The sequence below is a fragment of the Mesocricetus auratus genome, unplaced genomic scaffold, assembly GCF_017639785.1.
Source record: "Mesocricetus auratus isolate SY011 unplaced genomic scaffold, BCM_Maur_2.0 Super-Scaffold_2245, whole genome shotgun sequence".
Taxonomy (NCBI): Eukaryota; Metazoa; Chordata; class Mammalia; order Rodentia; family Cricetidae; genus Mesocricetus; species Mesocricetus auratus.
The window spans coordinates 6,110,465-6,134,522 of record NW_024429180.1 but is presented as its reverse complement, the minus strand read 5'-3'; the positions used below and the strand labels follow the sequence as shown (position 1 = coordinate 6,134,522).

The 24,058-nt window shown below is 45.8% G+C and overlaps 1 protein-coding gene across 1 annotated transcript in view; it reads right to left on the bottom strand.

Moving 5' to 3' along the window:
- Dct (dopachrome tautomerase) overlaps nucleotides 1–24,058 on the bottom strand; it is a 38,583-nt gene that overhangs the window by 3,404 nt on the left and 11,121 nt on the right. Inside the window, exons 3-7 of the mRNA XM_005079408.4 lie at nucleotides 23,232–23,332; nucleotides 22,442–22,608; nucleotides 19,409–19,588; nucleotides 18,667–18,802; nucleotides 1,141–1,342 (exon numbers count right to left, since the gene is read on the bottom strand). Coding sequence (XP_005079465.1) covers nucleotides 1,141–1,342; nucleotides 18,667–18,802; nucleotides 19,409–19,588; nucleotides 22,442–22,608; nucleotides 23,232–23,332 — 786 coding nt within the window. The remainder of the gene's footprint in view (nucleotides 1–1,140; nucleotides 1,343–18,666; nucleotides 18,803–19,408; nucleotides 19,589–22,441; nucleotides 22,609–23,231; nucleotides 23,333–24,058) is intronic.

The following is a 24,058-nucleotide window of genomic DNA, read 5'->3' as shown; positions in this document are numbered from 1 at the left end:
CCTACACTCCCAGGCCATTGGCTTCTTTGGACTTTCCCTTCTGTTCTAGAAAGACATCCTCCCCTATTTTCAACCCGTGGAAACCAGCTTTCCAAACGTCTACAACTTAAAAGCAAGACTAAGAAAGCAGGGACTGAAAACATGTCATAACCTCCACTTATCCCAGTCTGCTATGAGGCCCAGTGCCATCATGGGTAAACGTGTCCCTGCAACCTTGGCATAGTCAAGGCCGCTTGAAAATGCCTGGTGCATATGGAGGGATACTATTTCAGCCCAGACCCATGGAGGAGGGCCTAGGCCCTCCCCCAAATAATGTGACAGACTTTGATGATCCCCCATGGAAGACCTCACTATCCTTGGGGAGTGGGTGGGGGTGGATGGGGAGGACAGAAGGGAGAGAGAATGGGGGGGGTTTTGATATGTAAAATAAGATTGTTTCTACATTTAAAAAAGGGGGGGAAGAAAATGCCTCGTGCCGTTGCAAAGTAATTTCACAATATCAATCAGACAGACAACAGTCGGCCTTCGAAGCCATGGTAGGGAATCTCCATACAGGCTCTGCATTGGTAATAACAATCTTCTAGAATGCTGTACTCTATTACTTTCCACAACGGCCCAGGTTTTACTAATTTCTGGTCTTCGAATCTGGCAGCAAGCCCAAACTTGTCTCCATAATTGCCACACTGCCTGCCTGCAGATGAGCGTGCCAATCCCTCCCTGCCCACAGGTGAGTAAAAGTTGCTGACTTCATCAGTTACACATTTCACTGGCCATGGGGCAGGGTTATGGATCTGATTAGTTCAGATAAAACTGTCAAGTCAGGCAGAAGGATAAGACAGTGCCCCTGTAGAATAAGGTCTCTTAACAACTTACAGTTTTCCCAAATGATCTGCAGCTAGCCCCTTTCTGGTGTTTAATTGGTGGCTTAATGGCTCACCTTGTTAAATCCAAGATATTCTCGAAAATAGCCAATAAACTTAACTCAGCCTGAATGCTTCAATTAACAGTCTTGCTTGACATTAAAGAGAGAGAGAGAGAGAGAGAGAGAGAGAGAGAGAGAGAGAGAGAGAGAGAGAGAGAGAGAGAGAACGCTCCCTTAGAAGTTGAGTGAGTCACCCACTTAGAAGCTGTGTTCCTTACCTGGCAGATCAATGGCATAATTGTAGCCAAGTTGGTCTGTGGTTAAGAAAAGTTCCTCATTAGTCACTGGTGGGAAGAAGGGAACCATGTTATACATCCGATTGTGGCCAATGGGCGCCAGCTCCTGAGGCCAGGCATCTGTGGGAGGGTTGTTTCTTTTCAGCCACTCGTCGAAGATGGCATCTGTAAAGGAGTGTAGGACCTGCAAGACAGCAGAACACGGTGTGGAGCAACTAACCCAACCCGAGCCTCCTGACAGTGGAGCACAGTTCTTCACACAGGATTGTCTGTACCCAACCTAGCCCTGGTGCCATGCACTGAAAACGTACTGAGGCTTTCAGATGAACCTTGCAATGACATGTGGACACATCTCCTCAAGGGAGGCTGTAAATCCTTTGATCGAGAGAACAGATGAGAGTTCACTTTGCTGATTTCACACTGGTTTGGAAACATCTGAGCTCTTCAGCATGGTTGTGCTAACTATGACTTTCAGGAGGAAGGCAAAGAAGATAAATACCGACTTTACTCAGTATTCAGATGTTTTAGTTTAGCAGAAAAGATGAGGTAGCACTTACCATTATTGTAAAATAAACGAGCAATAAAAAAATAAATAAAAACATTGCAAGAGGATTTTCAGATATTGCTCAACCTTCACCTACTCATTTTACAGACCTTTCCCTTGAATTCTTAGTATTGCATAGCAATAAAAGTCTAAAAATGCTTGAATACACAGAATGCTCTTCTTTATTTTCTCAAAGAAGCTGTAAAATCCTTTGCAAACCCTGCCTGCAATCATTATATGTTTCCAAACATCACCAGCGCAACCCCCATATGCACAGCCCTGGTTGTTTTTTTAAACAGGGTGTAAAATCAAGAGTTCAATTTTTTAACAGGATGTAAAAGCAAGAGTTCAGCTGAGACTTCGCATGTAGCAGTGAGACTTCCTCTTTGTTTCCCAGACTGCAAGTTCAGAGTAGGATCAGGATAGCGCCCGTTCTTGCCCCTAAGTCCTAGAGACAGCCACCATATACTCGCTCTACCTCTGAGAAGAAGAGAGGAAGCTGGAAAGAAGTCCAACTCAGTTACACGGAGACACCACACAGAGAAGCCAAAGGCAACAAAGGCTAGTCAGACTACAGTCCCGATGAATTGCGATCCTGACACACACTGGCTTAGTAAAGCCATTCCAGAGTCTCTGTCCTAACTCATAAGAAACCGTGAGAAACTAAATGGCCATGGAAGGCTTCAGGAGTAAGTTCTGGGTCATCTCCAACACCACCGCAGGCAGCCAGAGGAAAGGGGGAAGGTCTACACAGCCTGGGACAGACTTACACTTATCCAACATGCAGGGAGAAGGCTGTTTCCTGAACCCTGAAGCTGGCGCTGAGGAGGAGGAGTCAATAAGGTTTAAGACGAGGAGGACATGGCTCATAAGCGGTGACCTTGGGAAGAAAGCACTGAAAACATCACGGTGGACACCAGTGGGACATCCATCACCCCTTGTGGGGAGACGGAGGTAACTGCGCAGCAACTATAATAGCTTCCGTTTGCGTGGGAAATGGTAGTGAATGGTGACTGTCACTCAACTGTAGCGTCAACACTGCTGCTGGCTTCTTGAAACCGTGACTTATGGAGGAAGAATGAAGGCATTCATATTTTTATGGCTACACGCAGGCTACTATTCTTCTGGAATCATAACTTTTTAGATCTAGTTACAAAGAGATGAGCATTAAGGAAGGCATATGGTACATAATTAGCACTTAACAAATATACTAATTAACATTGTTAGTGCTTGTTCCATGCCAAACACTGCCCTAAGAACTTTACATATAATAACATTATTGAAACCTCAAAACAGCCTGATTTAATGGACGTTATCTTCATTCAGTGCTCAGGCTACTGTAGGGAAGGACCACGGCCTGGGTGCCTCAGACACTACAAACTCCCAGATCTAGAAGACGGAGTTCCAAAGTAAGACGCTAGTAGCATTGGTTCCCTCCTGTGATCTGTGTCCCTGCTTGGTTGTGGGCCTCTGCCTTCATCCCCACATGATGCGTACTGGTTATATCCCGGCTCCTGCTGTTTGTATAGACATCAGTTACCACCGTTTGACGGTCCCTCTGGAAGTCACGCTGAAATCCTGTTGCCACTGAAGGTAAATGGTCCTGAGGGCTCTGACCACATAGATGGGCTAACACTGTGATTGTGGGGGTGGTTACCATGGGAGCCATTTCACATAGATGGGTTAACACTGTGATTGTGGGGTGGTTACCAGGGGAGCTACTTCACATAGATGCATTAACACTGTGATTGTGGGGTGGTTACCATGGGAGCTACTTCACATAGATGCATTAACACTGTGATTGTGGGGTGGTTACCATGGGAGCCACTTCACATAGATGCGTTAACACTGTGATTGTGGGGTGGTTACCATGGGAGCCACTTCACATAGATGCATTAACACTGTGATTGTGGGGTGGTTACCATGGGAGCCACTTCACATAGATGGGTTAACACTGTGATTGTGGGGGTGGTTACCATGGGAACCACTTCACGTAGATGGGTTAACACTGTGATTGTGGGGGTGGTTACCATGGGAACTACTTCACATAGATGCGTTAACACTGTGATTGTGGGGTGGTTACCATGGGAGCTACTTCACATAGATGGGTTAACACTGTGATTGTGGGGTGGTTACCATGGGAATCACTTCACATAGATGCATTAACACTGTGATTGTGGGGGTGGTTACCATGGGAGCTACTTCACATAGATGCATTAACACTGTGATTGTGGGGGTGGTTACCATGGGAACTACTTCACATAGATGCGTTAACACTGTGATTGTGGGGTGGTTACCATGGGAACCATTTCACATAGATGGGTTAACACTGTGATTGTGGGGTGGTTACCATGGGAACCATTTCACGTAGATGGGTTAACACTGTGATTGTGGGGTGGTTACCATGGGAGCCATTTCCTCATAAAGAGAACAATTTCTGCCTGTTGTCCCTCCTTTCTCTGACGCACACTCACGTTCTGCCTTTCCGTCACAGCTGCCTTGCTTCGATACTGGGTGCCTGTGCCATGCTCTTGGACTTTCTAGCCTTTAGAACCATAAAAAAAATGTATTGTTTACAATGCATGCAGACTGTGCAATTCTGTTATAGCTGCGGGAAGTAGACTAAGTTAGGCCCCTTGCATATTTGGATTAGGGACCTACACTCCTCTAATATGACTTTATCTGAGCTAATTACATCTAAACAAAGTCATTTACTAAGCAGCTAGGGATTAGGATTTCAGTGAGGTGGGGGCCACAATCTAGCCAGAATATAAGGGACAGAAGAATTAAGAGATTGGTTCAAAAGCACACCGATAGCATGTGAGGGAGTAAGACTTTGGACCCAGGAAGCCCCACTCTAAAGCCAGAGTTCCTTTTACGATAAAACGCTTCTTTCATTTTAAATTCAACGTGTGCATCTGTACCTGAGGGCCAGGGGTATGAGCATGTGAGCTAGGGAGCCCTAGAACGGGAGCTACAGGGTGATTTTGGATCACCCAACGTGGGTGTTAACTTGGGTCTTCCGAGAGAGCAGTATAGTCTAGTCGCTGAACATCTCTGCACCCCATCCTCACACCTTTAAAGATGAAGCCAGAGTTCTTAACCCACACGTTTATTTTCACACACAATAAACTGCACTGTTTCAGCCATGAATCTAACTCCCAGGACCAACCACAATAAGACATTAGTCTTAAGGTGTATTCTCGGGTTTGGCAAGGAGGAGGAAGTACAGAATCTGACTTAGGAGTTCCTAAGCCAACTGGGAACTTTAATAACCTCTGAGTCCAACTCGGAGAAAAGACTGTGATTAAGGAAAAAGGCCAGAGACTCTCGAGACTCCAAGGAAGAGGCAGTGCCTGGGCTGCAAGAGGCGAGTAGCTTGTAGAAATATGGTAGAATCCTCCCAGTGCAAAGCATATAATTAAAAAAGCAGACAAAACTCCAAAGCAATTTATAATCGGCAGAGATAAAAAGAAAGGAGGAAAATAATGAAAGACAATAGGTCTCATAAGGGCCATAAAACATACAATAAATGCTCTAGCACAAACTATGTACGGAGTGCCCAATTTACAGGGTGCAATAAAAGAGGGGGAGCAGTGTGCTCTGAAAAGATGCAAAGAATATAATAAATACAGTGTGAGTAATAAAGAATATAATAAATACACTGTGAGTAATAACTTACCCAAGGCTACCAAGAGACGCAGCGTAGCTCACACAACGAGTGTTTTTGCTAAGGCTTAGTTCCTCAGCAGGAAACCGTGTGCTGTTCTTGGAACATTCATTGTATCTTTGTTAGACGCAAGTTGAAAATTAACTTAGGTATTGTTGTTGTAATAGCCAAATGTTATTTCAGGGTCGGATACGAGGGGCAAAAATCAAGTAAATAAATGTACATTATTACGGACCTTTACCCACGACCTTGGGACATAACTGTATTTTGGTATTAAAAATTTAACATTTTAGAAATAATTGTGGCAAAATTTTGCACAGCTCTGTGTTCTGCTCCGTTCAAGCAGAAAAGAAGGATAGGTACAAGAAGCAGGGGGCCTAGGCCCCGTCTCAGAAGCCCTGCTGGAGAAAATGTGAGCACGCGGCTGAAAAACTTTTTAACGTAACCCTTGCCGGAGAAAGCAGTAAATCAGCACGCATTCTTCTCACTGGCGAGAAAATACCATACAGGAACGAATATGAGGCTTGAACTCAGACGGCTGTAAATTCAGATTCTTGCCGTAGTAGAGAAATGAGAAGACTTTCTGCACCTGGAGAAAAGGTGCTTGGGAACAGCTGAGCCCAGCTGCAAAAGGATGCGTACTTCATCAGAGACGGGTAGCGCGGCGGCTTTGTAACTCCCCGGAAGACATCCTTTGTAATCAGAGAGGCTCCCATGGGGGAAACATGTTACTGCTATAGGGTCTACACTCTGAACTCTGGGGTGAGTTCGGACTGAGTGTTGAAAGTCACAAGGCAAGCATCCTACAGGGGTGGGTAGACATGAGGACACGCAGGTGCTGTGCCTTAGTTAAAACCTAAGGTGAAAGACATAAATAAACAAAAAGTTGAGCCAGCCTGATTCAGTGAAGGAATTCCTATGGGCACTGCCTTTTCAAACCTATTAAGGTGAGAAGTAGTGGCATGTGCCTTTAGTCCCTGCTCTGGGGAGGCAGAAGCAGGTAGATCTCTGTGAGTTCTGGGCCAGCCTGTTCTACATATTGCGTTCCGGGCCAGTCGGAGCTACATGACATAGTAAGACCGTGTCTCAAAAACAAAAACCATATTTAATCAAACTTGTTACTTCATGGTGTTTTTTTATTCTGGCCTTGTTCTCCCAAGGATTTGAAGCAATATGTCATAAGGATGCTGTTTTCCCTAAACAAGCAATATAGAATATGCATGAAATGGATAGCTAACACCCATACTGTACCCGTGCGGCTGAACTGTGCCACAGGAAACACATTCTAGTGAGGGATAAGAATCAGCAGCTTTGTACAGACTGAATGCATGTGCTCCTCCCTGGCGCATGGACTGATTCCCTGTGACTGACAGTGACGGGGGGGCTGAATGTCTTTGCAAGATGGCAGGCCACAGGGGTGGAGTGCACATGGGTAGGATTAGTTCCCTTATAAAGGAGGCCCCAGGGAACACTTCCTCACATTCATCCACGTGAAAACACAACAAGGACAGCAGGCAGCCTTCTATGAACCACGGAGCAGGCCCTTGCCACACTCTGATGCTTTGATCTTGAACTTCCAGGGCTATAAGAAATCCTTGTTGACTGGTTGAGCCCGGTCTCTGGTATTTCTGTTACAGCATCCTAAGTGGACTAGTGAGCAACTGTAGTCACAAGGACACCAGAGTATTAAATGCGTAGGTGAGATGGCTCTGTGGGTAAGTTCAAACCCTGTGAGTGACCCGCATCGTGGAAGGAGAGATCTGACTCCAGCAAGGTGTCGTCTGACGATGATACACTACGGGACACGCGCTTGTGGACACACGAAATAGAAAAATAAATGTGAAGGCATACAGTGTCTGAGGAAGACATCCACTGTCAACCCGTGGCCTCCACATGCATGAACACAGAGAGAGAGAGAGAGAGAGAGAGAGAGAGAGAGAGAGAGAGAGAGAGAGAGAGAAAGGGAGGGAGGGAGGGAGAGAGAGAGGAAGAGAGGGAGGGAGGGAAGAAGGGAGGAAGGGAGAGAGAGAGGGAGAGAGGGAGTGAGAAAGAGGGAGAGAGGGGGGATAGAGAGAGGGAGAGGGGGGGTAGAGACTTCCTCTGTCATTTTGAAGAAGTTTTATCAGAAAAAAATTCTCCTGCTTAAATTTGTCCAGTGATGAGAGGTGGTGTACTGGTTAAGAACTCTTACAGAAGCCCTTGGTTCACAACCCAGCATCCTCATGGCAGTCCACAAGTGCCTGTCACTCCAGCTCCACCAACTCTGACACCGTCTCTTGATCTCCAAGAACACCAAACATGCACATAGTGCACAGACATACATGCAAGTACTCACACGTATACATATGAAGTAAAAGAAATCATTAAACTGAATGGACATAATATATATACATATATATATAGTATATGATATGCGTGGCATACAAGGTAAGATAGCATTTATGTGAAGGACACTATAACACTGGAAATTTAGTTGTTAATTCCTTGAGGGGTCACGTGTGTATAATTTTGTAAATTTTGAGGAAACACATAGGTTAGGTGCAACTGCGTTCTGCTATCAAGGTAGCAACTTTCAGGGCGGTGGCCATTTCAGCTTGCAGCCTAAGTAAAGGTGGAGGGGAGAAAACCATGGTGGTGTTAGGATGGAGTCTGCCCAGAGCTGCCACAAGGCCATTTTTTTGGTTGCAGAATCATCGAAGCCCTAGGAGATGGGTACTGAAGTTGATGTTAGACCATCCCAGGTTTTCACATACATTATGGTTTTCCGCTAGAGTCATGCTTTATCTAATCAATGAGGAAGTGCGTTTGGTTCAGCTCTTGGTACTGACTTGGTTCTCAACAGTGTGTGTGTCTATTGCTTATAAAGCCGAGTGTTGAGAGGCATTTACCATCTGCTAAAGTAACGCTCCCAGACTGAACCCATGGAGATCTTTGCCAGTGGTACTCAGTTATCCTCCCTGGTACTTCAGCTCTTCTAGGACTTGCCCAGACATGCTGCGTAAGGAGCAGTGACTGGATGTCTGTTACGTGAAAGCTGCGTATTAAACAAGTGGACACCACGTTTATGCAACATAAGTGCAGTAAAACCGACGGCCCCATCGTCTCAAAGGCCATGAAAGGTTTATTCAGACATGCCCTTCACCAATTAGCATTCACTCTGCTTAGCATGACCTAACCACACTAAATTAGCTCAGCTATAATGAAAGCAATTGTGGTGGGATCAAGTCAAGAATCGTCTCAACTGACAAAGGCAAAATTGTTGCAAGTACAGCAGGGGAACTCTGCTCGGGCACTTGGTGGTTGCTGGGCACGCTCAGCAGCTTCGCTGAATCTTGTGTTCTCCGCACTGCAAACGAGGAGCGTGATTTCGCATAGAGAGCTTTGTGGAGGTAAAGCTACTATGCTTGTATCCACACCTCCAGAATATGAGCTGTCACCAAATAAATGCTTAATAATGAAACAGCTTCTTCACAGAAAATAAAACAGAGGAAATAAAGGTTTGGAGGGCTGAGCCCAGGACCTCAAAACCAGGTAGACATGAAGTCTACCAAACTATACCTACCCTAAAAGAAGTCACTGAACACATAATGGCCAGGCTAGATATGGTGTCCGTGACCACATAAGATTTGCGTAAACTAAAAATAAGTAAAGTGAAAGCTGTATAACTGCATGGACATGACGCTAGTGCTCCCGTTAAAAACATCAACACAAAGAATGTTGCAATTCGTTAGTCACATAGAGAGCAAATCACTCTCACTGATTCTGATTCTATTGGATATTTGGGATTTAAAAACATATGGAGTCCATGATGAAATGGGCATACAGATCGTATAAAAGCAAATGTAAGCAAGATTTTTAAATGCGTAGAAAAGATGCTGAGCTTCACTTATAAAGAGAAAGTAAATTAAAGCTTCTTCACCTACCAAAGCAGCAAAGAAGAAAAGGAAAGAGAGCAGAGGGACAAATAACAGAATGACAAAGGAGAGACCAGTGGTGAAGGTGGTTCTGCCTCATAGGAGCTAGGAGGGGCATGCCTTCCGGGGGACTCGGGATTTTCAGCAAATGTCAAATGCTCTATCTACCCTTCAGCTCAAGGACTCTGTCCTACTTGTTCAGCGTACCTGTCCTATGTTATTTATCCTAATAGTATTTGTAAGGCACCTGCTGTGACGTCAATGTGCTTCGTCCCCTTCAAAATCCGTGTTGGCTTCCAGTTACCAAAGCAAAGGCATAAGGGTAGTGGGAACGCTAAGTGCGTAAGTTGTGGGGGGCATGCCTCCTGAGTGGCTAATACTCTCTTCCTAGTCGTCAGAGTCAGTGGGTGACCAGAGTCTAGCCACTCAGTTGTTGAAGGTAGCTTCCTCAGCTCTCGGCTCCTCTCTTGGGGAACGCTCTCTTGCTGACTGTCTCTGCCATGAGTTGACTCTACACGAGGCTCCCAAGTCTAGGAGATATCTCAGACCTCTAGAACACGAGCTAAATACATCCGCCTTGAATAACTTTCCCAGCCTCGGGCTTCCTGTTATTGCCACACACAAAAGCAGTGTCTGTCTCTTGGAGACTGGTTAAAGTCTGACGATAAATCTAGGCTGCAGATCACCAACCGGCCAGAATAAAGGAAAAAAAGGACAACAGCCTTTACGAGAGGGTGGGTGCTGGCATGGAAAGGAATGAATAGGGGAGAGAAGGAGAGGGAAGGAAGAAAGGTCTATAGTATGTTTCCATTTAGTTAACTCTGTAACCTATTTGTTTCCATGTTTATAAAATATGTCTAGGGGGGAAATGTCATCAAGTGGCTGAAAGATAGCAATGACACTGGGGATTCATTATGGACATTTTTACATTGCGAACCTCTTATGTGGGTTATTTATTTTAATATTCAGAATTCTAAGGAGAGCTGGAGGTATAGTCCGGTGGCAGAGCACATGATTAATTAGCATGCATGAAGCCCTGGCTTAAATCCCCAGCACCAAAGGAAACTGAAAAGTTAAGAAGCTATGTAACAAGTCCGCGGTGGCACACACCTTTAATCCTAGCACTCGGGAGGCAGAGGCAGGCGGATCTCTGTGAGTTCGAGGCAGGCCTGGTCTACAGAGCAGCCTCCAAAATAATACAGAGAAACCCTGTCTCAAAAAACCAAAAAAAAAAAGAAAGAAAGAAAGAAACTATGTAACAACTTTATAAATTAAGTGAACTTAAGAGAAACATGTGCTATTTATAAATTATACTTGCTACCATATATAACTTGAAGCATGAAAGAAAGTAAGTATAAAATTGAAATGGGGGCTAGAGAGATAACCCAGTGGTTAAGAGAGCTTGCTGCTCTTGCAGAAGACCTGGGTTCAGTTCCCAGCTCCCACATGGCGCTCACTGACTGCAGCTTTGGGTTTTCAATGTCCTCTCCTGGACTCCATGGACACTGCAGGCACCTGGTTCAAATAGGAATAAGCAGACACACTCAAATACACATGAATTTAAAAAACTAAATTTAAAAACTGAAAATAGGATTATGAGAAACTTAGAGCCTTTTTTGGTCTGGGGAGATGTCTCAGTGCATAAAAAAAAAAGACACACCAGCATGAGGACCTGAGTTCAGATCCTCAGAACCCACATTAAAAAGCCAGGAGCTACTGAGTGCACACCTATAATTCCAGCATCGGGAATCTGGAAACAGATGCATCCCAGGGTGCCCTGTCCAGCGTGTTCAACTGAATCAATGAGCTCCAGATTTAGTGTAAGACTTCGTCTCAAAAAATAAGTGAAGAATAGTTGAAATGCTATCAATTAATCTCTGAACTATACACACACACACACACACACACACACACATGTGGAGACACAACCACACACATCCACACTGTCCTAACTACCTTAGTTAGATTCCTATTACTACAATAAAGGCTATGACCAAAAGCATCTTAGGGAGAAAAGGTTTATTTCAGCTTACAGTTGTAGCCCATTATGAAAGAAGTCAGGCACTCAAGGCAAGAACTAAACAGAGACACGGAGAAGTGCTGCTTACAAGCTTGCTTCTCTTCAAGTTCGTCATCCTAGGACGACCTGCCTGAGGGTAGCCCCACCTGTAATGAGCGGAGCCCTCCTGCATCAATCACCAGTAAAGAAAAAATACCCATGAGTCTATCTGATCACGGCATTTTTTCCCTTCCAGTTGAGATCCCTTCCTCTCAGATGACTGTACCTTGTGTCAAATGACAAAAACTAGGTGAGAGAGGGGGAAGTGGTGGTAGCCAGAATGGCTTGGGGGATTATGGTAATGTTCAGTGGAAAACAAACACATGAGCTAGCGATGGTTACCTACTCAACTCGCGGACTTCCCAACGAACGCACAGACAGAACTCATCGCGCATGTGCCTTGCATAAGGACAACTCTGAAGTCACAAAAAGAAGTACATCTAGAGTATGTCTACCAGGAAGACGAAGGTAAGAGTGCTGGTGAGGCTGTGCAGAAAGGTGAACACCTACACACTGTTGGTGTAAAACTAGTAGGGCCATGATGGAAAACATCTCAAAAGCGAGAAAGAGACTGTGTATCCCAAGCCCCACTGCAGGCCTGGTATCTAAAGGGGAGCATGTCGAAGGACACCTGCGGTTTTCCCACCATGCTGTTCACAGAGGCCAAGATGAGGAATGGACACATGCCCAACAGAGGACTCGGCCTTGAAAGGAGGTGTGATGGGGGAAGTCCTGTGTATATGTCAATAAAGCACTGTTGGCCAATAGGGAAGCAGGATAGGTGGGACTAGGAATCTAGGAGGATTCTGGGAAATGTAGTGAAGAATGTTGTCGCTGTGTGATCTTCCGGAAGCGTCCTCAAAAAAGGTAAGTCCTTATGAAAGACCCCCAATTTATAGAAATAAAATATAAGCGTAAACAGGGAGGGCACCCCACTAGAGAACTCAGAAAGTAAACAAAGGTCCACATCCCAGGAACTGGCCAAACCACAGAATGGGATGTATGGTTTAGCAACCTTAATTGCAGAAGGGCTGTAAACCCACAAAAGGCCAATTCCGGGCTGCTGACCACCTGTGAAGAACTGACCAGGGCATCAGAGATGGGCAAACAAGATTCGTGGGAAACAAGGAGATGATAACCACCATTTACTTAGGGAGAGATGATTAACTCATACCAAGGTTTGAGGAATTTACAACGTGTAGGTCAGGAAGACATCTACTTCCCCTGGTCAGTAGTCACGTACCTCCCCACCGCCCCCCCCCCCATCACAAGATAGGGACCCCTCCCAAAGGCTTGTGGTTTTTGTCTTTAAAAGCTGATTGTAACTGAACCTCGGGGCCAATCGGTCTAAAAGCTGACCGAGAGGCCCATCTGCAGATGCCTAATTAAAGCCTCTTGCATGTTGCATCAATTGGCGCGTAGTCTCTTGATTCTTGGGGCGACGAATCCAGCTTAGGGACCCCTCCTCAATTCGGGGTACCCCAACACTTATAAAATATATATTAGTAATTATGAGTTGATAATCTAGTCAGAGCTAGCCGGTAAGAAACCAAGCAAACGGCCAAGAGCTTCATAATTAATATAACGTCCTGTGTGTTATTTGGGGGCTAAAGCAGCAACAGGACCCAGGCGTCAGGCGGGAAGACTACACGTTACAGAGGTACAAGAAATACAAGCCTAGTCCAGTTGGAAGGGCTCATCCCTGCACGTAAACCCGGGTTCCATCCCCCAAGCCACATAAACCGTGTCTTGAAAGGTAACACTAGATTAGATTTAAAAGTGGCATATAAACACAGCGGAAGACCGTTCCGTTACTTTCCTTTTAACGAAGGGTCTCATGTAGGCCAGGTTAGCTCTAAAACTAGCCAATGCGTAGCCAGTGATGGCCTAGAATTCCTGATCCTCCTGCCTCTACCTCCTGAGTCCTGAGTTACAGGCGTGTTGCACCGCTCACAGCTTCTGCTCAGTTCTGGAGTGTGACTGTCATCGTAATCGAGGCACAGAGACAGGCCGCATAGCCCTGTTTAAAGACACCTCAGGAGGATCATCCCGGGGCTCCAGCCCAGCCGTTTCTCAGCGGTTAACTACTGTTCAACGTCACAGTATACTGGCCTCCTCGTTTTTTTCATATTCTCTGTGTTTAACTTCACAGGGTACTGGCCTCCCGTTTTGTTCATAGTCTCTGGGCTCTATGATACAGAACTGAGTAGTGCTTTGCATTCCTGTGGCCTAACCTCACTTTCCATGATAAAGACGTGGATTTGCGGCAGCTCATAGGGATGATTAGAATTCCAGACACTGCTTCAGAGTGTTTTCCTCTATTTCAATGTTCTGCCTTCTCTCCCTTCTTCCTATTGTGGCCCTACACAAATCTGTAGCTCTCTTGCATGTAGAGATTTCACGGAAATAATTTTAATAAAAGCAGTATGCCATGAGTTGCCTCACGAATCTGAAATTCCCGAAGCTATAGTTCTGTCAGCTAAAATAATCTAACCTAAAGCTCAATATGCGACAGGCATAAAGCCCTTTGTAAACAACCTCAGGTGTGCGTCCCGAAACCAGCGCCAGGATGGTGCTACCCTGCCTTCAAAGAGAGGCTCTGACTCTCTGCTTTGCTCTATTCTTCATACGTGTACAATAATGTGTTATTGCCCCTCCCCCAAATTTTCGATACAGATGACATTAAAAGCAATGAAGACCAAGACAACTTAATGCCTGGTATCCTTGAGCTACATGCAAGCTGCAGTGTTTCTCGTTAACCAAGTTACTGTGTGGGTTCTCGGCCAGGACAGGAAAAGAATATGATGTTTCACAGGCTAAAGACAGAAGGATTGTGAGTTCAAGGCCAGCATGGGTGACATAGGGAGACTCCATTGGAAAACAGAAAGTAAGAAAGGTAGATGGAGACATTGGGGGGCCAGGGAGAGTGCCCCGTAACCTGGCTGCAAATGAAAACTGTGGGCCTGTTAGTTTAAGGACCAGCAAAGCAAATACTATGAGTTCAGTGCTAAGTGAATGAAATATGACAACCGTGGAACCCGGGTTCAGTTCCCAGTACCAATTGCAAATAAGTAATAAATAAAAGCAATGGGGAACAGGGATGGAGACAGAGCAATAGAGGAGGTGGAGAGGACGGAGAACAGAGTTGAGTAACTAACTCTGTCAGCCACAAAAACCCCAGAATTTTGCCATCTGGCCCTTTACAGAGAAATGCGGCCTGTGCCCGTAGGATTTAATGAGGTTCGTGAGCTTTCCTCACAGAGACAGGGGTCCCGCAGAAACTGATTTACTAGCATTTTCCTGTTATTTCCTTTAGGAGCAGAGGGAGGTCCCTGACCTCATCCTCAATCCATTAAAGAGCCACATGGTTCTACTGAAAATAATTGGAAATATTGACAAAAGAAGCTGCAATATTGTCCTTATGACTTGGGGCCGTGTGTTCAAATTTATAGTAGAAACTTCACACTTTAAGAAAACCTTTTTTTGGAGACATCTAGTGAGGAGCAGATACAGCACATAGATACCAGAGAGCCGACGGCTGATGTGGTAGTCAAGGAAACGGCCTGAAACATGGAGTAAGAGACGGAGAGCAGCGCTGATGTCTTAGCTAGGGTTTCTATTGCTGTGAAGATACACCATGACCATGCAACTCAAGTAAAGGGAAACATCTAGCTGAGGTGGCGGCTTACAGTCTCAGAGGTCCAGCCCGTCATCATTGCGATTGGACGCGGCAGCGTGCAGGCAGACATCTGCTGGAGAGGCAGCTGAGAGTTCTACATCTCGAAGGCAACAGGAAGTGAATTGAGACACTGGGTGGCATCTAGAGCATATAAGAAACCTCAAAGCCCACCTCCACAGTGACACACTTCCTCCAACGAGGCTACACCTACTCCAACAAGGACACACCTACTCCAACAAGGACACACCTGCTCCAACAAGGACACACCTACTCCAACAAGGACACACCTACTCCAACAAGGACACACCTCCCAACAGTGCCACTCCCTTTGGGAGACGTTTTCTTTCAAGACACCACAGCCGGCATGATGGAGGTGGCATAAATGGCTGCAGAATTCTCACAGATGAGTCTCCACCTGGTGAGAGACAGAGAACAATAGTCCACACTCCTGAAAACGCCACCAAGTATTATTGACGGGAGAAGCAGTTTCTAGAAGGAATAACTAACCATTCACCTTTGATCTCAGGATTTCCTAAGGCTCACCTTGGCCACTCTTGAATCCACCAAGGAGCCCCAGCTGTGTATCTAACCCTGGGAGATTGCATACTGCACACCACAGGCAAGCTGAACATCATTGGAAGCTACACTGTCACTAACACCTTCTCTTTTGTAGAGCAGGTCCAGCGAAAGACAAGGAGTCACCGTGAAATCCCTGGGACGCTCAGTGTCAGTTGCCCCAGAACATCACTGTCTACACTAGACGAGAACACTAGAACAAGATAAGGAACCTCAGTTAATGTTTGGAAACTCAAGCCCGGCCCATAATTCTCTAACCCTCTCCCATACACTACCACAAAAAAAAACATTATTATTTTTAATGATAACACTCAAATCACCTCTGGGGTGCCTAGAGCATTATCACATTATCCTGAGGTAAAGTTACGTTAATAATAAGTGCAGTGTTTTCCCACTACAAGATCCGGACGTGTGACCTGCATGGTGGGAAACAGGGGCCCCGTGTTGTTCAGCCACACTCTCCAGGCTGAACAAGTTGGAGCTGAATCAGGTCAACTTGACGCAGGGTCCGGTGTCCTCCTCCTGATGTCACGTTGCCTCCCAGCGGTCTACAAAGACAGACTTCTAAAAACTGAAGAAGCTATGAACCGATGAGCTCACCCAAGTTCGTGTGTTGAAAACCACCCTCGTTGAGGTGCACACGTGGCCTAAAAAGAGGTAACTAAGGTTTGCTGAGGCCTTCAGGGTGGGGCCCTGATGTGATAGGATTAGCGTCCTCCTCAGAAAGAGCGCAAGAGACCTTACTCCTCTATTTCCACCCCTCAAGGTTACAGCGAGAAGCCCAGAGGGAGAGCTTTGGTGTCTTGAGTGTGAAATTTCCCCTAGAGAGTCCTGTGTTTGAATGTCTCGTTTGCACCTAGAGGCGCTGTGTAGGAAGATATGATGGGACGTCTAGGGGGTGGAACCTTGCTGGAGGAAGTGACTCAGTGGGGGAGGACTTGAGGTCTTATAGGCAAGTCCCACTTCCTGTTTGCTATGTTTCCTGTCTGTTGATGCAGCATGACTGGACACCTCTCATCCTTCCCGCCACGATTTTCCACCTTGATCACCTGCATCTCCTTGGACTATGAGCCAAAGGAAACACTCTCTCCCTTCCTGTTGCTGTGTCTGAAGCTAAGGGTGCCAGCATCTTGACCTCAGACTGCTGACCCCCAGCCCAGAGCGGTGGCTACTGTTTAAGCTAACACCACAAAACTCCGAGCAAGCTAAGACGCATTAATTAAATTCAACAAATGAATGGAAAATTCTAGAAGAGTCCAAATCCCAAATACGACCGAAAGTTGAAGCACAGAAGGAAGCCTCTATTTTTATGATGGGTCCTAAACCATCTGCTAAAGACACACAGCTCTGAAGACAGCCCACAAGCCTGTAGTGTGAGCCGAGAGCAACCGGTGCTGCTCTTCTGCAAATCCTCTCAGCCAACTCTAATGAACGGTGCTTGAGAAGCAAGAAGCAACGTCAACACCCAGGATCTGGTGCCAGCTAGGGATGGATGTGCTCCGTCAGACATGAGCTGCTCCGTGAAACATTAGCATCAGACAGGGCCCTCTGTGACTCTGATGGATCAGGACCAAGCCAGTATAACCCTACAGGCATGTCTGAGCACAGACAAAATACCCAATGTCCTGTTTGCTGTCCGCTACAAGTGGCTGCTGCTGACTGACCAGTAAACAGCATCTAGTCTGCCTTCCCTACGGATAAGTGCTTTGAGTACCCAGTGACAGAATCGCCCTTTCTTCGTGACAGGATTGACCCAGAGTGAAACTCCATGCTTGTTTCCACAAATCAGTTGGCACAAACCCAAAGCTTAACAAACCATCCTTTCCAATGCCCATTGGCCAGGACTTTCCCATCATCCTCCGATCTTTCCATGTAAAGAGTTGTAATGGCCCAACATGTTCGTCTATGTTAGAAGGAAACGGACGCCGTATGTTCCAAGCCCTTGATGGATGCTTGAACCTTAGGTAACAGCCAACCTCATATACACTGTGTATTTACTCTACATGCATTCCTATGGTGACATTTAACTCATTACTCAGGAATATCAGGAGATTAACAAATCAATGAAATAACAGAACAATAACAACATACAGTAATAAAATTGGTATGGCTGTGGACTTTCTCTCAAAACAACTTGTCATACCATATTCATCTTTCCTCCTTCTTCAGACCATGGTTGACCATGGGTAGCTAAGCCATGAAAAGGGGTGTGCTGTATAGCTACGTGACCAGAGGACCGCCTCTAGGTGGAACACATCGTGATGGGCAGCCGCATACTGTGACCCCGGCTGGCACAGTCCCCATTCGAGTCGTCTCCAGAGACTTCCTTGGAAGACTTATCTTTAAGAACTAGCACAGCTTTGAACCTTAAAATTGACAACCCCATTGTGAAGTATTATCAAAGTCCCTTTGCTTTAAAGTGATGCTGAAGTCAGACTTCTCAAAGAAACTCATTGTGCTTGGGGTGTCAGAGAGCCAAAGAGACCCTGAGTAGACGGAGCCGACTCTCTCTAATAGCTGTCTCTTCTCATAGGAGGAGGAAGCCCAACAAAGTGAGTGACACAAAGTCCAGGTTTCATAGAACCACCAGGGTGGAAAGCATTTGTGGTTCTCACCCGGCAGCATTCCTTTCCCTAATTTCTTTTGACTAGCCAAGCCTTCGTTTCCTACAGGCAACTAACACGCTAAAGATGGCTTGTGTGCGGTTAACATTCTTCAGCACCACTCATTTGCCAGTGAAAATAATAATTCACATTTGTGCTAGCTTCTGGTATAATTCCGCTGCGTTGTTGACAGAACTCTGCTAACTTACAAACAACCCTCTGGACTCTAAACTCCTGGTTAAGTTTATCTAAATCCAACCATCTCCAAAGGATTGGTCCCTGAGTAGGGGCTTCATTTGCTACCTACTGTGTTTCCCGTGTGTATCCACCCAGTATATATGTGCAGAGATCACCTCGTTGATGTAGAATGGGAATATCACCAACCCTTCACTGCACTGAAAACCCAACGAATCCGATAGATGATGCAGAAAGAGTTTTGTATGATTCAAGTCTCTGAACATACCACAAAGACCGGGTCATTGGCAGCTGAGTGTGGCAAAGCGTTCGTTCCATTCAGGAAGGAGTGAACCAAATTATGGAGGCTCATAACTTGAGAGTCCAGTGTGCCGTCTGCCTTATCAAAACCTTCCAGAGCATTCCTGAGAGAAACCAGAGTGTCAGTGACGTCAGTTCAGATTGGCAAAAGGTCTCTGCATTATCTGGCCATCTAACGCTGGGTAGGGATAGGAGAGGGTCTGCTGCTAACTGCATTATCTGGCCATCTAATGCTGGGTAGGGATAGGAGAGGCTCTGCTGCTGACTGGTCTAGCATTCTTTCACTTCAAGCTTTTGCAATCAAGAAACTGTGGTGGCATTCAAAAGCTAATGAAACTGCAGTGTTGGTAAGAGTGTATTTCTCACCATCAACCGCTCCTTAGTCTGTGGTTTTAAGACTTTCTCCAATATTTAGCTCTGTAGGTGTCTGCCAACACCCAGATTCCTCTTGGCCCCACACAAGTACAAGCATGATAGTCTAATGCAGTGGTTCTCAACCTGTGGATCCCAACCTTGTTGGCAAACCTTTGTCTCCAAAAACATTTGCATTTCAATTCATAAAAGTAGCAAAAATGCAGTTATGAAGTAGTAACAAAAATAATTCTATGACTGGGAAGTCTCCACAGCGTGAGAAACTGTATTAAAGGGTCGCAGCATCAGGGAGGTGGAGAACACTGTTCTGAAGTACTGTAGAAGAGGTCAGTGCCTACCTGAAGCTGAAGGTAGAGTTCTGGAAGAAAGGCGGGTTGTCAAACTTCTGGAGCAACAAGCAATCCTGCACATTCTTTAAGGTTGGCAGTGTCTCACCATTTCTTCCCACTTGGTTCCTTCTTAACAAACCTTCATAGGTTCCATTACACAGTGTGACCTGGCGGTTGTAGTCTTCCAAGCTAAGGTTTATAGAATTAAAAACAATACGCCTTAACTTTGTGGATGGTATCAAGAACTTGGTCCGAACAAATAGCGAGGGTCCTGGTCCTTAGTTAATTTACATGGTCAAAACTAGGCATAAAAATATTACCCTTGAAATCAATCATGGACAGAGACATTTCAAAAATGTGGGTGCCTAAAACATGAAGGCAGAAATAAATGTGACAAAGATTACCGTTCCATTCAAAAGACCGTGACAAGCAAGATGGTGGCCACTATAATTGTAATTGAGCCATTTTGGGAGGAATAAGTATAGAGATGGGAGGAACATTTAGCCCAAGTGGAGACAAACGGGAAGCCAGAAAACCAGATAAAAGTATGCAGATAAAATGCAGCACTAAAACACTTTGTAATACTTAAAGTGGTAAAAGTCTCAAGCACCTTGATTTTATTGTGCCACATTGAACACATACATGCATACACACACACACACACACACAAAGTTATCAATATTACACCCCATAATTTGTATGCTTAAAATCGTTGTGATAATTATTAAATAATTATTTATAGTGTAAATGACATAGATGTATAATATATTTATAAATCAACTATGATGTGTAAGTAATAACACTTTTCAGGTCATAGACTCATTTTTGTGAATGTATCCACACATGTGTGCAGGGGTTATACGAACCTGGGGGGTATGGCACTCGTGTGCATGGGTATACAAGCCTGGGGGTTATGGCACACATGTGTAGGGGGTACACGAACCTGGGGGTTATGTTTCCTTGGCAAGGACCCAACAAGCACCATAACCCTCTTACGCTGCAACCCCAAGAGTCTGGGTTGACAGACTTGCCTGGGACGCCCAGCTTATTATGTGGGTGCCAGGACTGGAACTTTGGTTTTTGTGATTTTTTTTTTCATGAAGTACCCTTAACCACTGCGTCCCCTCTGTAGGCCATGAAATAAATTTTTTCTAAGTGAGAAATGAAAACCACATTGGGAACTGTGAGGCTGAGAGGTTGACGACACAGGCTGCCGGAGCCTGAAGTCTCAGCATCAGGGTGTTGATGCTGCATAGAGGCAGACTTTAGAGACACTCCTGCGTGGGCTTCAAAGCGTGAGGGGACACAGTCGGCAAGTGAGAAGAGAGTGGGCACGCATGCAAGGGTGCAGGATGCCAGGACCCAAACCCCAACCAACAAAAGACCTCAGAGGCGCCGAGGTGTGTTCCTGGGAGATGGCCTGTGAGGTGAACTCCAGATTCGGACACGTTTAGGTTCCCCTAGATGGATAATACCGTGTTCGTCTACAGAGGCTACAAGATGCCCCAAGTCTTTTTTTTTTAAAACACATTTTGAATTTGTGTCCTCTAGACTTAGGTGATCACGGGAGCCTCTTTTCATATCACCTATGAGTAGGCAAAGGCGTGTTGGCAAGTGGTGTTGTATGGGATTGAGTGAGACTCTGCAAAAGTATCTACAGCATCCTACTAGCTGAGGCCTGACCCGAGCAAGGGCTTCAGGATGTGCAGCATACAGAAGGCAGTTTCCTGTGACAGGGCAGGACCCCTCGGAGCAGCAAATGCCCAGGGACAGTTATGGCCAGGGAGGTAGCCCTGAAGCAACTGAATAGTGGCGGATAAGGAGTCAGGGTAGTGTGAGTTAAAACGCGGGAATTCGAGAGAGAAGAAATAAATGAAGGAACGCAGGAGAACCTCTCGGGGAATCTTTTTCTGAGACACAGTTGTTATTCCCTGTCCACAATTTCACTTTTCACAGTTGGTTACCTGCAGTCAACTCTGGTCTCTAACATCCCTACAGCACCCTGAGAAACGAAAAGATTTTGAAAGAAAAGGGGAGACCCTGTTCACATCGACCCTACTTCAGAACACTGCTACAATTGCGCTATTTTATTATTGGTTATTGTCGTTGGTCTCTTGCTGTGCCTAATTCATAAATTAAATTTCACCATAAGGAGGAAAATTGGATGTCAAGTACCCCTGGGACTCTTGGGACAGACCCCCAAAAGTCAGAGGGGTTCCTGAACTGCACCCGGAAAGGACAACTTTGAAGAAAGAGTTCCTCCAGGACTCCGGCCACCTGTTTGCTAATGCAGCTTTCGAGGGTTAAGGGATAGCTTTGAGCCTCCCACATCCCGAGGTCTGTGCTTCTGTCCCACACAAACCCCTCAGGGACCTGTGAGCCAGACACCCACCGGCTTTCTTCCAGAGGCTTCGGGAGAATCATGTGTGGCGCTCCCTCACCTAGAACCTACAGTCTACCCACACCCTCCTTGCCTAACCACATCTAGCCACCCTGTGGACTTGTCCTGACTCTCTTTTTGGCTACACACACACACACACACACACACACACACACACACACACACAGAGAGACAGAGACAGAGACAGGCAGAGAGAGACAGAGAGAGAGACAGAGACAGAGCTACAGAACTTCTCAGACTGCTTGGTAATTCATTTACCACAATTGATCTCTGCAAATGCGGACGACTGGGTCCTATTAACCCTCGTGTTCCCAGCAGGGCTGCCTCACCAAGGATGTGCTCCATGCTCACAGCAAGCATTGGCTGAGAGCCAGCCGGGGCTGCCCCTGGTTGTAAACTCATGCCCCAGGTCTCCAAACGATGCCTGAGCACACTCAGCCCACTAACACAATTGCCGTGCATCTGCTTTTTCATTTGAGAACTTAGAAAGTGTTTAAATTCCTGCCTCCCACGGAAAAACTGCTCTCAGGAACACGTAAACATGACCCCATGTACCACGGAGAGAGAGAAGTATAAAGAAATACCGCGCGTACCACCCGGGACCGAGGGAAAGCAGCCTTGGGAGCTCAGTCGCGCGTTACCTGTCACACACAATCTCCCAGGTGGAGAACCTTGAATTCTCACTAATCAGGGTTGGGTCATCTTGCCTAGCGGCTCCCAGCAGCTCATCTGTGCACACATCGCACTCAGCCTTCCCGGTTGCAAAGTTCCAGTAGGGCAAAGCAAAGGACTCGTTGCCAATGAGTCTCTAAAAAGCAAAGGTAGGTCCCATCACTTTATGTGCGTGTCAGATGCCCCACCGGCACGTGCAAGGCCAAGACTGGGTGTGTTTCCTGGCCGAATTTATAGCAGAACCAGGAATACAAATCAGATGAGTTTTAAAAGTCGATAAATATATATTCATACATGTCTATATAAATATGGAAACCTCACATATGCATGTGTGGGAATAAGCATGATGCAACGGTCCTGATTTAATGGAGGAGGAGATCCTGCCATTCGCAGCAAAGTAGATGAACCTGGAGGACATTATTGCTAAGCCAGTAAAGCGGATTTAAAAGGGAAATGCTGCATAGCCTCGTGCGCATGACAACTGAAGGAGAAGTATCAAAGGCACAGAAAGTGGGGAGCATAGGGAGACGGGAGAGCCTGGAGAACTATGTGCAACAGGAGGGCAAAACCCGCAGCAGCATCCTCCACGGGGAGTTTGTCAAGTGAGCATACTTTAGATGCTCACAGAAAGGGAAGCTGTCTGAAGGGCTGAGTGCAGTCGTTTTCCTGACTAGCAGTCACTGAAGTAAGGATATTAAACAGTATGTATTCCTTAAACGCAAACACTTTTTAGATACAGAGCTCGTGTTTTGCACCAACCTGGAGATCTCTTTCCAGCCACAGCAAATGGTATCTGTGCCAGGTGACGAACGCAGGCCCTTGGTGTGAGAAATCTATGGCCTTGTAGGGGCGTCCTGGACCTGGAACCGTTGGGAAACAGAGGTCACAGAACAGAATACAAGGGGTATGTCTGTGTCCGGAAAGTCTACAGTGCCTTAGCTTAAAAACTATTTGTTAAAAAACAACAGTAAGACTAACAGTAAAAGAGCTTCAGAAGCAACAGTAAGACTAAGAGTAAAAGAGCTTCAGAAGCAATTAGTTTGATTTTTTTTTAGCAGAGAACACAGAAACCCAGGCCATTTTCAGTAGTCAGTGTCCTGTTACACACTTTAATTTTTTTCATGATAACACATGAAAATAAAATGCTGTCTAAAAAGGCCCATCGTTGAGACCTAAAGGAAATGTATTTTAAAGGTATTTTTTGACTAGTTCTTTGGAATTGCATAAGCTCGTGGCAGAGATATTGCTTAATAACGTATCAGCTTCAGCCACATCTGGGGGCTGATGCAGCCTTCATACAACCAGAAAGAACTTCCTCAAGGTCTGCCTCACGCATCCGTCAGTAAGAACCTCCAGCTGACAAGCATGGTCAGGAAGCAGAAGAGAAAACACATGCTGGAACCAATTTGGCTGCCTGCTGGGGCTGCCGATTTCAGTGTGGCTCTTTGAGCAATTTAACGCCCATCTTGGTGCCTGCTCCGTCCTCCTCCTGCCTTTCATAGCGGCTTTGGATGGCATGAGGAACACCAGCTCTCTTTAGTTCTTTCAAAGTACCTGTGATAACTGCAGACAGCTGAACAGGCATG